General features: G+C 43.1%; 1 protein-coding gene and 1 long non-coding RNA gene across 7 annotated transcripts in view; one reads left to right on the top strand and one right to left on the bottom strand.

The window, feature by feature from the left end:
• LOC117282839 overlaps nucleotides 1–14,978 on the top strand; it is a 66,112-nt gene extending 51,134 nt beyond the window's left edge. Inside the window, exon 3 of the long non-coding RNA XR_004513744.1 lies at nucleotides 14,919–14,978. This is a non-coding gene — a long non-coding RNA (uncharacterized LOC117282839). The remainder of the gene's footprint in view (nucleotides 1–14,918) is intronic.
• The window catches only part of LOC111871219 (nose resistant to fluoxetine protein 6), a 29,825-nt gene continuing 17,993 nt past the window's right edge, over nucleotides 4,132–15,963 (bottom strand). For 2 of the 6 annotated variants that reach the window (XM_023864150.2, XM_023864153.2), the window contains exons 7-13: nucleotides 15,660–15,828; nucleotides 14,907–15,100; nucleotides 13,894–14,026; nucleotides 12,005–12,194; nucleotides 10,703–10,845; nucleotides 7,640–7,757; nucleotides 4,132–5,083 (exon numbers count right to left, since the gene is read on the bottom strand). In XM_023864150.2, the coding sequence (XP_023719918.1) occupies nucleotides 4,884–5,083; nucleotides 7,640–7,757; nucleotides 10,703–10,845; nucleotides 12,005–12,194; nucleotides 13,894–14,026; nucleotides 14,907–15,100; nucleotides 15,660–15,828 (1,147 nt within the window). In that variant the 3' untranslated portion in view covers nucleotides 4,132–4,883. Of the gene's footprint in view, nucleotides 5,084–7,639; nucleotides 7,758–10,702; nucleotides 10,883–12,004; nucleotides 12,195–13,893; nucleotides 14,027–14,906; nucleotides 15,101–15,659; nucleotides 15,829–15,963 lie in introns of all 6 variants that reach the window. The other 4 variants (XM_023864151.2, XM_023864152.2, XM_023864156.2 and 1 more) reach the window with 4 other exon arrangements.

Here is a 15,963-nt window from a genome sequence, read left to right as displayed (position 1 = left end):
AAGTGTGGAAGTGAAACTAAATAGTAACTGCATTACTTCAATCGACGGAGCGAATACCGCTGTCTGCCGGACAGGCGAAATGTGACGCAACCCTTCGCACATTTGCCCAGCAGATAAACTAGACATAAACCCGCAAAAGTATGCTTAAGTTGATCTACATAACGAAACTGCTTGAGTTGTTACTTTGGTGAAATTTATTAAGTAGCTATAATTATGAAAATACTTATGTAGGAATATTTAACAAACTGTTTAGGCTGGTCATTTTGCCAGGGAGGTTAATTAAGAGTATACGTAAAAAATGCTTAATCGGGTTCATTTGCGAAACTGGTTAAAATAGGCTATCCCTGTAACAGGACGTGAAGGCCCATAGCGCTGTGAGAGGTGGAGGCTCCCACATTTTCTAGACAGTCGGCTCACAGATGACGGTAAGTTTGTCAGCTTTACGCGCCGTAGGAAGCGAGACGTCAGAAATTTACCCAATTGAAGCAGGTGTACCTCAAGGTAGCGTGCTGGGGCCAATGCTATACGTACTCTTCACGTCAGACATTCCAACATCAACAAACACCACTACCGGCACGTTCGCAGACGACACAGCGATCTTATCAAGCAATAAAAGCCTGGAGCTAGCCACAGTACATCTACAACAACATCTCGATACCCTCCAGGATTGGTTCAAGAAATGGAGAATAAAGATAAATGAAAGTAAGTCCGTTCATATTACCTTTACATTAAGGAAAAAGAAACCAACAGTCGTCCATATAAATAACACCGTTATTCCTAGCAAAGAAGAAGTTAAATACCTCGGAATGCATCTAGACTGCAAAATGACGTGGAAATGCCACATAGCAAAAAAACGTAAACAAATAGATTTACTGACCAAGCAGATGTCCTGGCTTATAGGCAGAAGATCAAAACTATCCCTCGAAAACAAAATCCTTATATACAAAACAGTAATTATACCAATCTGGACTTACGGCATCGAACTCTGGGGATGTGCCAGTAAGTCCAACACCAACATTATCCAAAGATCACAATCGAAAATCCTAAGGATGTTAGTCGACGCACCTGGTATGTGTCAAATGAAACCCTACATCAAGACTTGAAATTAAAATTCGTGAAAGAAATCATCCTGGACAGAAGCCGCCAACACATGAGCAAAATTGAAACCCACGAGAACGAACTATTGCAACCACTCAGGGAGCCAACCAACAATAGAAGATTAAAAAGGAAATGGCCAAATGACCTGATATAAAACAAATCAACTTCTGAAGAGGTAATGTCGATGGACATTTTCCTCGCATGACATGTAAATAGTCCTTAGCGAAACCATTAACCTATAGAATGTACGTAATTCTGATTGTTAATAAATAAGTTCCTCCGAAAAAAAAAAGCTTTACGCGCCGGCCTCCCTTTACCCCCAAGGAAGATTCCTGATACTCATTTCTGTTAGGGGCTGATTCGACTCCAGGATCATAGTGCGGCTGGAAGGATTAGGTAAATTGAAAATAAAAATCCACCTCATCGGGACTGGAACCTTTTTGCTTGTAGCGTAAGTGCCTTAACCATCTACAACTTGTCTTGTTTATGAAACTCTATAAGAAAGTCTATGAAAAATCTTATATTGTCTTACCTATTAAACCACGTTGGTAGGACTACTTGCGAAACTGCTTATGCTGGTCTTTTTATGAAATTTATTATGTAGGCATAGTTATGAAAAATTTACGTAGGCATATTTATTAAATTGCTTAAGTTGGCCATTTTACGAATAAGTTAAGTAAGCGTAAATACATAAATGCTTAAGCAGGTTTTTTTAAGGAACTTTTTAATTTGTCCTCTTTATCAAATTGCTTAAGGAGGACCATTTACGAAACTGCTTGAGCTGGAGCATCTATGAAACAGCTTCCATAATTTTTAAACGTCTTCTTGTATTGGAAAATAGTCTCCTTTTACAACAACATCATTCTGATATTGTTAGATTCCTCCATGGCGATGTTGTAATTTCAGTGAATTCCCGTCACCGTTGCTCGAAAGTCTCTCGTCTTGTTACAATTTAATAATTAGCCCCAGTGAAACAGGGGGGAGTTTTTGTCTGTCAGCCCATAACTCACTTGCGGAATGAAGGGAATGAGGCTGTCTCTGCCGAAAATTACACGGCACGCCAGTGTCCTAATGAGGCGCAGGAGGCATCGGCGGGAATCGGGGCGGAATTTGGGAGCCAGTTCCATCCCCTGGCATTTAATTACAATTAGCATATCGCCCGCGCAGCACAGTAACAAGGGCATCGAATAGCAGAACCAGAAATGATACTCGTACACTTAAAATTGTAAAAATCTGTGGCGGTACATATACTTACATATGGGTCCGAAATTTGGACTACCCCCCCTCCCAACAGAAAGCAGGAAACCAAAATTGAGACTCTCTCTCTCTCTCTCATGTTGCTCTCATTTTGGGCATAGGGCATCCATGAAACGAATTGTTTCACTTCGGTTTCTCAATCATAGACAGGCGGTAGGACACCTTGGACCAGGATCAGCCAGTCGCAAGGCCGCTGCCTACACAAAGAACAACACAATCACAAAATAAACACAAATATCTGTGCGTTGAATGGGGTTCGAACCCATGAATCCAGTATTCGAGCGAGCGAAAATATTTCATGTCATTAATGCGCACGACGATCTCATATTCCCGTATTTTTCCTCAGCCCTTTAAAGCACAGTGGTGACTTGTACCACCTGCTTTAACTTTAAAATCCCTGCCGCTTTCTCATAGGTGTGTTTAGTGTGTTTAGTGTCGTATGAATCTTAAAAGAAACAGCGATTATTTCCGTAAACAGTGTTTACTGATTGGTTTCTGTAATGGAGATGCATTGTGTTTCTGTTCTGCAGGAAATGAATACGTAAATGCCATTTGCATGAACTTCATACCTCTAAGGATTAACGAAGGCGATTAGGCCAAGGAGGGACTTCTAATCGTGTGGATAATGTTACAACCGCCGTAAAGTGACGGATGTAGCATGTTCAGAAACTGAGCTAATTAATTTCTTGTACAAACGCAAGCAGTTGAGTACAGATCCACACAGAAGTATTCACATTTTGCGTTTCTTGATGTTTATTACAATAAAGGAAATACAGTTTCGTTATCTGCAATATAATGATGGAATATAGAGGATGCAGACTTTCTGAAACAATGAATATGAAGGGAAGAACTGTATGCGTGTTACAAGTTTTGTTGATGCACGCAGTGGCGGCTCGTTAGCCTCCGCAGAATATGATTCCAAAAGATTGAATATAGTTTCTCTACATTCCCTTATTCGGTGGTATTTGTCTACATCATATCTTAAACTATTAGTATTTGAACCCTTAAAAACACAGTGGTAACTATATGTACCACCTACAAGAGCTTTAAAAAAACATTTGCCCAGAGTGTATATTTGGGTTCGAGATGATTCTCAGAACAAATAAGAGTTTTTCCCCTATATAGCATTAACTATTAATGAAGAAGCAGTAGGTCTATATTTTCTGTGAGGTAAGAAATACATTAAAAAAAACGTAATTTAAAATAGCTGTGTACTTTAAAGAGCTATATGAACTGCATATTAATTGTCTACCTACAGCCCCTAGTTCGAAGCCTCGGCATTATAAAGACATTTATTTTCAAGCTGTATGCTGTTCAAATTTTCATTAGTCTTATTTTGAAACTTTGCTCATAAATTAAGATTATATGTATAATTGTGTTACCAGATATTTTAATTTTGCTACATATATAAGATAGGAGGCAGCAAAATACTTATTTCTCGAAATTCGTACATTATATAAGCTATCGGTCATTTCGTACATCAATGAAATATTCGGATATTTGAAAATGTATTTAATGTTTATAAGAGTTCATTCGAATTCAACCAACAGAAACTTCGATTTGAATCAGGTCCCCTTGTATCTACGCCGTTTTAAAATACCTTCAGTTTAAGTGGAATGTATTTCATCATCAACAAGAAGGTACCCAGAGATGTAGAAGCTATGATCTCTCCTTTCTTAATAAAGTAAAGAAAAAGTAAAGCTATCCCTGTACCAGGCCGTGAAGGCCCATAGGGTTGTGAGCCGTCGAGACTCCCACATTATCTAGACAATCGGCTCAAAGATGGCGGTAATGTTGTCAGCCTTACGCGCCGGCCGCGCTTTACTCCCCAGGAAAATTATTTAATTAATCTCTTTTCTTAGACTTACGTTATTTTCCGATGACGAACTGCTTTCATCTTTCATAGTCAAAGGAATTATTTAATAAAATTGTGGAGCGTGGCAGATTAAATTACATACGAGATGTAATGTGCTTAATTAAGAAAAATCAAGTAACAATTGCAATTTTCTTGCCATAGAAAACTCTTGTGTCAATCACAACCAATAGAATGTTACGATATTCGACTGTGTGAGGATGAACGCCAAGATATCTCGCGCCAGACGTGAAGTTTGGTCGCTCAAGAGAGCAGAAGGAGAGGGAATTTTATAATGTGGTGGGGATACGTATCGACGTACAAGAAGAAAAAGAATCTCTGCTCTACAACAACTACCAGTGAATTTCCTGCTCACAAAGCCAGGCGGCAGACTGACCTGCTTCACCTTTCTGCGCATTGCTGGATCAAGTTGACTCGAACACATGCGCGACTGCGCAAAAGAGAATGGAATGTTGTTTCTGAACACATATCATCACTCACGGCGCAAGATTAACAGAAATTCGAACTTCCATCCTATCATCCAGCGAAGAGAAGACGCGGCAATTAAACAAGGTCCACCAGCGTATAATATTCAAGCCCAAAACATTTTCTTTGTTTTCTTGTCACCCTCACACTGCAGCTTCATGTCGAGATGAATGAAGATGATGTAAACTTCTCAGCGGCCGCCGTCGAAAGCCTTGTTCTCGTAGCTTTTCAGCTGCACTACAGGAAGTGACGTCTTCTCCGATATGACGTACACACTGGGCGCTCCTTCCCTGTTATCTTGATGAATCGTGTTGCTATGGAAACCGCTGGGCTGGACTGCGTTTCCTGCAGCAGGAACAATGCTTACTCCTTTGGCAGTGGGCGTGGCATCTGAAGTTAGAATATATTAAGATTTAGCTTTAATTAATTAATAAATTAATAATTAAGTTCTTTGTGAATAAGTGCCTGAAATCTCCCGTTCCCGGCGCGCAGGCATCCGGATTTCAACCTGGTGGTGGTGGTATTTAGGCTATGGCCAGCCGTCCTTCCAGCACTTGCGGTTTGTATACCATCAGGGCGAGGGCACACCAAGGAAACCGGCAACCGCAACGCAACCGCAATTTCCGAGAGTTTGTAACAGACTAAATTGAACACGTGTAACTGAATGGAGCAGCGCAGACTGAGGAAACGGCAACTCAGTTACAACGCAACTTGCGGAAGACTGAGAAACTCAACTCTCAGGCAACTGAGCAAGCCAGTCTTATCACAGTTGCGTTGCAGAGTAATTTCGTGGTTTCAGCTGTTCTAACGTGCGTCTTCAGATGATACGAAAGGTTTATGAAGGTGCTAATTTTGTTTTTGTGCAGTTAATTGGACAGTAGCATGGTATCTGTGACAAATGCCACGTAGACTATGCTAGTCGCAACAAAACAGATTTCTCACGATGTGAAGGAGGCTGGATCCTTCTTCAGTTCTTCCGAAACAATATAAGCCTTGAGTTTAAATTGTCACTTATGAACGGATACATCCAATGTTTTCCTAATATTATATTTAAGCATCCTGTTGCATTAATATATAATTTATTTCATGTATATCTCCGTCTTAAAGACAATTTATTATCCAGTCACCTAGTCACTGCATGTTTCGCCTGTATGCGGCCATCATCAGGTGTCGTCTATCTTGCTAAAATTGTTGCACTGTATATCAAAATTTCGTATCGCGTGTGACAGTTTCAGTACTGTCATCTGACATTACAGAAGAGAAGTGCACGGAATTGAACATTACAGTCACGCATTAAGTCGGACGAACACACGCACCAGAGATGATGTGAGCAACTATTCAAACACAAGTTTCCTCAGTGTGCGCCTGCTAATCTGGAAACTAGTTGCCTGCTTCAAACCGGTGACGTTTCTCGGAAGTTGCGGTTGTATTGTAGTTGCCACTTTCTTTGGTATGCAGGCCGCACCATAGCTCAAGCGGTTAGTCTCTAGCTTCACACCGCGGCGGCCCGGGTTAGATCCCGGGTCTGGTCAAGTGGGATTTGTGGTGGACAAAGTGGCCCTGTGGCAGGTTTTCTCCGAGTTCTTCGGTTTCCCTTGCCAATCTTCATTCCACCAATTGCTCCACAATCACCATCCCCTATCATCTGGGGCTGGTACAATAGGCCAGAAGTGGCCGCAGTACAAAGGACTTAGTTACACCCCACTAGCAAAAAAAAAATCTTTGGTATGCCCTCGCCACTACAGTACTGTAGTGGAAGTGACAACACAGTAACTTTTTCGTACAACCGAACACGGCCGAGCATTGCTGGCTCCAGACGAACGCAAACTGTTTTACCTCTCCGGCCGGAGGCGGCAGCACTTACACGAACACATGACGGAACAAATCTCCCCTGTCATATGTTATGCTTTGAAATTGTAGTAAACTGTAATTATATTGGTTTATAATGAAAACCCAGTTACGTTTGTTTTAGAAAGAAACGAAAACTGTGATAACAGAAGTTTGTCTAGGAAGCTGCGAAAGGGACTGCCCTTACTGAATGCTGAATTATTGTGTATAATGTAAATTAGCGACGTAAATTTCGAGCAGCAGTCTGACTGTTGCGACTGAGACCGGTCAACACGCAACAGTAGGCGGCTGCATATGGCGCCGAATGGGATTGACTCTGCACCCCCTTCAAGTTTCTACGCTGAAAGTTCTGTTTTCATAATTCTTTGTTGCGGGTCACGTAGCCAGAATATAGATCAAAATACAAATATAAATAAATAATAATAAATGGTTTGAAAATCTGATATTTCTTGGAATAAATGGAAGCCTAATTTTGCTATATTTACGTAAGAGCCCTTCTCTAAGAGAAAGGAAACAAAAGATGGAGAATACCGTCCTCTAGGATCTTCTTCTCGTGGTGCCCATCAGTACGCTCTTTTGAGATGCTGGTAAATGTGTACCACACCTCACGGCGTCACATCTTAGTAAACAGCATTATTCATATGTACCGCCGTGAGAACTTTGAGTCTCGTAACTCTAAGTTAAAGCTGTCTCTGTACTTAAGTAATTAAGTATTACGCCAGGAAGACGTATGAGGGAGTGGAGGTATAATTCCACCATTCTTGACCTTGGCGCTAAATGGTGGTGGCTGGTCAGCTTCACGCTCCGATCGCTTAACCCGGGGAAATAGCCCCCACTACCCACTGAACAGGAGGCTGGGTGAACCCCAGAGCCCGTCCAGACGATTTGGAGAAGATACAAATCATGCCCTTACCGAAAATCGAACCCCGGATATCTAACCCGTAATCCATCATCGTATCTACTAACCTATTTCGAGTTCCATATTATTATTATTATTTTATTGTTCTTAGTGAAGTGAGACTGAGTCCCCTTGGTACTGCGGCCACTACTGGCACACTGTACCAGTCCCCAGTTGTCATTAATCTTGTGATCGCTTACCTCGAGGTTGCCGCTTGATTACGATTCTGTCCAGGTTCATGAAAGGTACTTCGAACGCGAGGCTGATGACAGCTGCCAGCACCAGAGTGAACATGAGGTTCCCTGCGAATTCGTGTACCTGAACAGGCAAACAAAAATTGTTAAGCACTGCAAACAGACAGAAAAATTAATTGCACAAAGCAAACATTTCATATATTTGACGTTTTTTAAAGTTAAGTAGGGGCAGTCTGGAGGACATATTAAGCCGACTGTCTGTTGTGTTTTTTTTTGTGCGCGGAAGTTATCGAAGGCTTCAGTTGTGCTCATTAGCCTGGACATTAGGTAGTAAGTTTTGTTAACCATATTTACTTGAATATGTATTAAAAGTACATTGACCTCTATAACTTTGTTAGATTCGAGATTCTCACGGAAGTGACAAGGCCATTATATTCTGGGGCATGACACCGTATATTCTGGCAGATGTTTACGGATGTTTCTCCTTATAAATTTCTGTATCCATCCTCAAGGTCGAAGAATAAGCAGTGAAATTGGTGGTTGCTTATTCAGCTTATTCTTCGACCCTGAAGATGGAAGCAATATATTCTTCCGAATCTTCGGCTACAAGACGTCACGTCCCAGAAGAGATACTTGTACCATTATGTTCTTCATAGTCTAGATACACTGACTGGGTTAGCGTAAAGGGGATATTTCAGGAAGGGAAGATGAACTACGTGAGCTTGGTGAGCGTGTAACTGTAATGCGATATAAGGAATGCATAGAGGAACTTGGTGGGGAAACGTCCACTTGGAAGACAGAGGAGAAGGAAAGAAAAATAACGGCAGATGAAGAGAGACTGGTCGAGTAGACATGGATGAACTGGTTTAGCATAGAGTGAAGTGCATTGCAGTCAGTACCGAATCTTCAGGTTCTCCTGCCATGTTGTGAGTCATGCATCTTAGCGTTTTGCTGCTTTTTACCGCCTGTGGAGTCTTATATGGAATTGTATGCAAATGATTTCAGGATCTTTGTGTAATTGTGGGATGCTGTGAAGGCAGTAGTGAATTTTCGGTGAGGGAATTTCTTGGCTAGTTGAGCGACGTATTAAGTTCTGAAGAAGGACTCCTCTCCACGGAGTTAGCAGCTGTGGTGTTCTTTTCATTAGAGTGACTTAATTCTGACTCTACCTCGTGTGGGAACTTGCAGTTAATGGTTGTTGGAATGACAACGCCTGTCCAAGGAGGATTATTCTGACGCGCTATACAGATGTGGCAGAGAAGTTGCCTATAGGGGAGGGCGATATGAGTATTTCTATCGTTTCTCCAAGCCATGGATTCAAGGTAATAAGGAAATCCATATTTTTACCACCTGGGATTCTTCCCAAGGACTAACCACTCACTTAAAAAAGTGCCGAATTTAGGAATATGTGGAGCTCTACCTCCACTTCCCACATGTTTTCACGCAGTAATATTTATTTAAAGAGCGAGACAGGCCGTGCCACAGTTCAGGCATTTCGTTGTCAGCTTCCCTACACTGCAGCCCGTGTTCGATTCCAGGTTAGATCATGTGAGGCTTATGGTGGACATACTGTATCTGGATCATACCGCCAATTCTATTTCATCCAGAGCTAGTGTACTAAGCTCATAAGTGGCCGGCGTAGCAAGCGGACTCAGTCTCATCGCGGACAACTTTACCTCAGCCTTTGCCTTCCATCTTCATCATCATTGACAAAAACCCTTTTTTAAGCCATAAATTTCCTTGGAAAATTCTGACACATTTGTGTATTCTGTCGTGAATTAAGACTGTCCAGTTTTCACTTCTCTGGAGTTCGAAAGAGTAATGTTTACACATAACTTAATAATGCAATTCCTAGTTTGCGTATCACGTGATGATGAGTTGTTGGGTATAAACATGTAGTGGATTTCAATAAAAAGGAAACATTGCCCTGTGCCAGCTGTTATCAAAGCAAATTTAATATTTATGAATTTTGTAATTACTAAATGCAACGCAACGCAGAACTTTAGGTAACATTTAAATATATTTACTCTTTGTGTACACTTTAAATTTTGCATTACTTTGCTTTTAGTAATTACGAAATTCATAAATATTAAATTTATTTCAATAACAGTTGACACAGCTGCAGTGGTTGGCAATGTTTTATTTTTATTGAACGCCACTGCCTCTTATATAACTATCTCCTTGAGATAAGGATCCAATTATCAATGCTTTTACGCTGTGTTATATAAACAGAAGTTCTTAACCTGTACTGTAAGTATATGTGTTGGTGCGAAGTGTGATCCTTTCTTCGTTTTAAACAACAACGGCTCGCACCCACATATATCCCCACAATATATCTGGTTTTATTAGCTTCTTTTATTTATTCTTTCCCGCTATTATTGCAATATGAAAGAAAAAATCCGTTCGCCGCGTGGCAAGTACTGTGACTGGTGAATATGCTAGTGACCTCTGGCAAGAAAAGTAGCATTCATTCGGAAATGGGGTCCTATATAATGTCGAATTTCAGAACACTGATTACAAACTACAGGGAAACTGTAAAAGCTTGTAGCTCAGGTCATATGCAACCACAGGCAGCGGAAAACTTTTATCTTGACGTCACCCGTGCTTCTAGTTACAGAGAGGTAAAACAAGAAAATTGTCTTTGTGCTTAATTTATTGAGCAATAACATTGGAGACGTATGGAGGAGTAGAGATATAAATCTAAAATGTTTGATTTAGGCACTAGATGTAGGTTAGTAGTCTGCTTCAAGCTCCAACCGCTTTACCCCCAAAGGAGAAAGCCCACGCCCACGAGACACGTTGGATGTGAGGCTGGTCCCCAGAGCCTCTTTACAATTTGTGGAGAAATAGAAATCTCCTGCCTCTGCTGCGAATCGAACCCTGGTCATGTGGGTAGAGAGATCTCAGTGTAAATTAGTAATTCGGTAAGACACACCACATGAATTGGCGTTCTACAGAAGTTCTTAACAACAGAATCCTAAGTACGCAGCTTCCGGTTTTCATCTTCAATGACATTTACGAGATAAAGTTTTTGTTTTCCTCAGTCCCTCCATTTTGTCGGATACTCACGACTGTGTACTCGCTGAGGTAGCCAGGCGCCCTGATGCTGCCGGCGTTGTAGAGAAGAACCACATAGTGACACAGGTACGCAGAGTACGTGAGGCGGCTGAGGGGTACGAACAGTCTCCAGGACAGGAAGGCGTTCACCGGGCCTGCGGACACAGCGTGAGAGCTGAAATACATCCGAACCTGCTAACGAAAAGGCTGTTGGTCGGTTGTGATAGAAGCTATCCCTGCATGTGTTCAGTTCTCTTACAGGTGTCTATAAACGTTTTTCGAGTAGTTTTCTAATTCTTTGGAGTAGATGAGATTGAATCTACTCTGTACGACGCCCTCTAGTGGGCGTCCTGTACCAGCCCCGGATAGTAGATGAGTATGGAGCATTTAGTAGAATAAGGATTGGCAGGAGAAACAGAAGTATTCGGAGGAAACCTGCGCCAGTACCAATTTGTTCATCGCAAATCCCACATGACTTGACCGGGCCGCTGCATTTGGAATCCTCCACTAACCGCTTGAGCTTCGTTAGGGTCTTAATAACATTTTTCTTTTCGTGAGGTAGGTTAAGACAAAGTCCACTTGGTATGTCAGTCACCAGTGGAATGAGACTTGACAAGGAAACCCAAGCACAAGGAGGAAAAATTCCGCAGTATCCCTTTGTTCACCATAGATTCCAGATGTCCTGACCCCTGATCGAACTTGAGCCGCTGCGGTGTGAAACCGGCGACTGTCTGCATGAGCTACGGCACGACCCTTTATAAAAGTTAGTTTGATACATGTTCTTTCGTGACATTTGATTGGCTGCTGCCACGAAGAATACGTGCCACGGAAAAATAAATTTCGAATAAGATATTCTAATGGTTTTTCAATCGACATTTTACTATGTAGTTAATCGTTTTGGGACTTGAGTAATACATTGGGACTCCGTGGCTTGAGTTCGCAAGCGAACTATACCGACCGAGCGACCACCGCTTGTCGGCGAAGTTAGTGTCAACTTTAGCGGATAGAGGATTTTGTGTGGTCAGCTCAACGGATTCCTACGGCCGTTAATCTCGGTTTCCTAGACCGGAGCCGCTATTTCCTTAAAACAGCTCCTCAGTTATCTTCACGAGGCTGAGTGGACCCCGTTCCAGACCCACTACTTCTCAGAAAATCTCGTATCTCCGGGAATGGAACCCTAACTTTTGGATCTGTAGGCAGGAACTCTAACCACTAGACCACAGATACATTGGGACTACTACGTATAAGTATAGGATATTGGATGTGCTTTTGCTTCACGAAGTTAAAATCCGTATAGAAATAATAGTAACATACCGCCATAACCTTTCGTGCAAGCAAATGCAATCCAGGCGACTCCTAGTGTCCAGGCGGAGCGATGCAGCCCGGCGTATATGCTGGATTCGAAGGCGTTGTACTTATGATTATCGTCGTAGAAGACTGCTGCACTGAGAACTACAGCAGTGCACGAGCACAGGGACACAAGCCATCCCAGTGCCACCCAGACCTGTCAACATGGCCACTGCTATTACTTGCTTACAGGGCAACACAAAGCACAGGGACACCAGCCATCCATGTGGCACCCAGGCCTATCAACATGACCACTGCTATTACTTGCTTACGGGGCAACACAAAGCACAGGGACACCAGCCATCCCAGTGCCACCCAGGCCTGTCAACATGGCCACTGCTATTACTTGCTTACAGGGCAGCAGAGAGCACAGGGACACAAGCCATCCCAGTGCCACCCAGACCTGTCAACATGGCCACTGCTATTACTTGCTTACGGGGCAACACAAAGCACAGGGACACCAGCCATCCCAGTGCCACCCAGGCCTGTCAACATGGCCACTGCTATTACTTGCTTACAGGGCAGCAGAGAGCACAGGGACACAAGCCATCCCAGTGCCACCCAGACCTGTCAACATGGCCACTGCTATTACTTGCTTACGGGGCAACACAAAGCACAGGGACACCAGCCATCCCAGTGCCACCCAGGCCTGTCAACATGGCCACTGCTATTACTTGCTTACAGGGCAGCAGAGAGCACAGGGACACAAGCCATCCCAGTGCCACCCAGACCTGTCAACATGGCCACTGCTATTACTTGCTTACGGGGCAACACAAAGCACAGGGACACCAGCCATCCCAGTGCCACCCAGGCCTGTCAACATGGCCACTGCTATTACTTGCTTACAGGGCAGCAGAGAGCACAGGGACACAAGCCATCCCAGTGCCACCCAGACCTGTCAACATGGCCACTGCTATTACTTGCTTACAGGGCAACACAAAGCACAGGGACACCAGCCATCCCAGTGCCACCCAGGCCTGTCAACATGGCCACTGCTATTACTTGCTTACAGGGCAGCACAGAGCACAGGGACACAAGCCATCCCAACGCCACCCAGGCCTGTCAACATGGCCACTGCTCTTACTTGCTTACAGGGCAGCACAGAGCACAGGGACACAAGCCATCCCAACGCCACCCAGGCCTGTCAACATGGCCACTGCTATTACTTGCTTACAGGGCAGCACAGAGCACAGGGACACAAGCCATCCCAACGCCACCAAGGCCTGTCAACACACTACTCATATGCAACAAATGGAGAGGCTCTGTATTCAGTTTTCAACTGGATTTAGGGTAACAGCAAAGCAACAAGCATACGTCTCACTAATTTCATAGTTTGCATTCCGTCTCCCCTGACAGGTTTTATTGATGACGTTTCTTTCATTTGAAAATACAATTCCCTGTCAATGCTCCACCCTATATTCGTCGCCAGGCCGACTCCTCCGTTCGAGCTACATCCTTTTCTAGGATGAAAGCATACAATCATGAAATACCCTGAAACATCGCCTTTCATAGACTTCGACATCCATTTGACCGGCATGACCTTCACTACAAAGCAATCCCTTCCCACACGGAAGAGCAATCCACCATGGGCTATAACCTGAGCCGATCCAATCCAGTTCAATATTCTCAGAAACATTTTGCAAAATTATTTTCAATATTGTCACCCTAGTTAAGCTTGAAGGGCCCGGCCTCTTTAAGATTTTTGATGAAGGAAATTGTGCTTGGCTTGGGTATGTTTATAATTATTGTCATCACAGTGCTTACTATTTGTCCCGCCCATTGCATTATCCTTCATTTGATCACCTCAGCGGTTCTAGAAGAACTGCGCGTTGACATAAACCAGATTAATAACTCACCATTGGTATACTGATGTGTTTGTTTCTTAAGACGTGCAGAAGGTATCCCAAAGCGATGCCGATAAGATAGGGTCCTGCTCTTGCGTACGTCTTGGTGTAGATGAATGAGTACACAGCAGCTACTGGCAGAAGGCTGCAATGCGAAGTAAATAATACTAATCATAACAGGATGGATGTTTCAATCGGGACATGGACGGGCTGCGGTCTGGACGGCTTGGGACTCTGTTTTGTCCCAGCCCCAGATGATAGGTGAGGGTGATTGTGGAGCAATTGGTGGAATGAAGATTGACAAGGGAAACCGAAGTACTCGGAGGAAACCTGCCCCAGTGTCACTTTATCCATCACAAATCCCACATGACCACACCCGGGATCGAACTCAGGCCGCCGCGGTGGGAAGCCAGCTGTAAACCTCTTGGGCTATGGCGCGACCTTCTGTTTATCGTTTGTAGCTCTAACAGAAGAAGACCTTTCGGAATCTGTATCTGTTTCCTTCTAGAGAGGAATGATGGGTGGGGTGCACCTACTTTGTTTTTTCTGTTAGAAAGAGCTAAACCAGTCTGAAGGGGCTAAGTTTCGGTGATTTAGATCAACTGTTTCTAACGAACCGAACTGGGTTCCTGCAACTCAACCTTTGCTCATGAGAACTGGAACAGATCCAGTTCTCTGAACGTCGTGTTTGATCTTTGGTTCTAGTTGGGTACTTGAAGATGTTGTCCGCATTAAGACTCTAGAGTGTCCGTTGATAAATGAATAAATACTGGAAAATATCTGTAAGGGAGCTAATGTGTTCTAAACCAAATATATCAGAATTTGCCTATAAAAGTAATGAGGAAAACCACGAAAGACTTCAGTCAGGATGGCACGCTACCTGGCTGAGCTACAATTCCAGATTGTTACTTCTATACCAACTTATTCTGTAGCCATTTTGTCCCTCATGAATACAAGATGGTGGACAAAATGGAGAAACTAACCAATTCCGAGTTCATGGTCGGAATCAACTGGAATGTACTTACTCCTTATTGTAGAGCATGACGGCGGTGAGGCGCTCAGCGAAGGTGATTGCGAATGGAATGATGATAGAGAGGAAGATGACAAATGCCAGTAACCCTTTGCCAAATCGCGGCCATCTGGCGAGTGGATAGAGAAGCAGAGGGGACAACCAGAATAACTGCATGTCGACTGCAAGGTACCACGTCTGGTTCAGGCACTGCAACAAGAAGTGTCACTTTGCACTTGACGTAATGTCTGTGAGCTGAAAAGAAACTTGTAGTAGGTTGAAAGATGAATTTGAAAGAATTTAAAAGGAACCAGTAGTAGAATAATCCAGGTACTGTCCTGTAGTTGCTCAGAAACTAACCTTAATATTATGCATCCTGTTGTGTGTTATTTACGAAAATATATCATTTGGGACAGTCGCAAAAGAAATAATGGAAAAGAAACAAAATACACATTACTGTTTCCGGTGTTATCGTTACATGTTTCGGCCTTTTTCCTGAGTCATCTTCAGGCGTACGTGAATACCATTTAGCTTCTGAATAATTGAAAATCTTATTCATAATATCCACTGTCCCGCCCGAGAATCGAACAGAGCACCATGCGAAAACAAATATTTTAGGAACGTGTGCGTCGGATTGGGCTATTTAAGACGACAGTTACGAGACATGGCGTCGAATTGACTTCCAGTTGCACGCCTTTTCTAAGGAGTTTAAAGAATTTTCGCAGTTCCTTGAGAACTTAATGAGAGCGAGCCAAAGGAGTGCAGTTACCATCTGATCCAGGTTGATGTAGTTGTTGATGTAGAGCAAGTTAGTCCACCAGTTGGCCACGCAGTAATCTCTGTTCGCGCCTGCCCATGTGTCCCAGAGAGGTCCTGACCCCAAGCGGGAGAGCAGAGTGGCGTAGAAGAAGATTACGAAGGCGTAGGGTGGCGTCAGCCTAAATCATAACAGTTCAGTTCACTTTGCATTTATTTATATGCTAACTTCACAGTACAAAAGACCAGTTAGAAAATGAGAACGCGTGACGTAAAAAAACAAAAAAGAAACACAAAAAACAAAACAATATGATGAT

The sequence above is a fragment of the Cryptotermes secundus genome, unplaced genomic scaffold (assembly GCF_002891405.2).
Source record: "Cryptotermes secundus unplaced genomic scaffold, Csec_1.0 scaffold573, whole genome shotgun sequence".
In the NCBI taxonomy this organism is placed as follows: domain Eukaryota; kingdom Metazoa; phylum Arthropoda; class Insecta; order Blattodea; family Kalotermitidae; genus Cryptotermes; species Cryptotermes secundus.
Note: the sequence above shows the minus strand (reverse complement) of the source record. Positions and strands in the feature narration are given on the sequence as shown.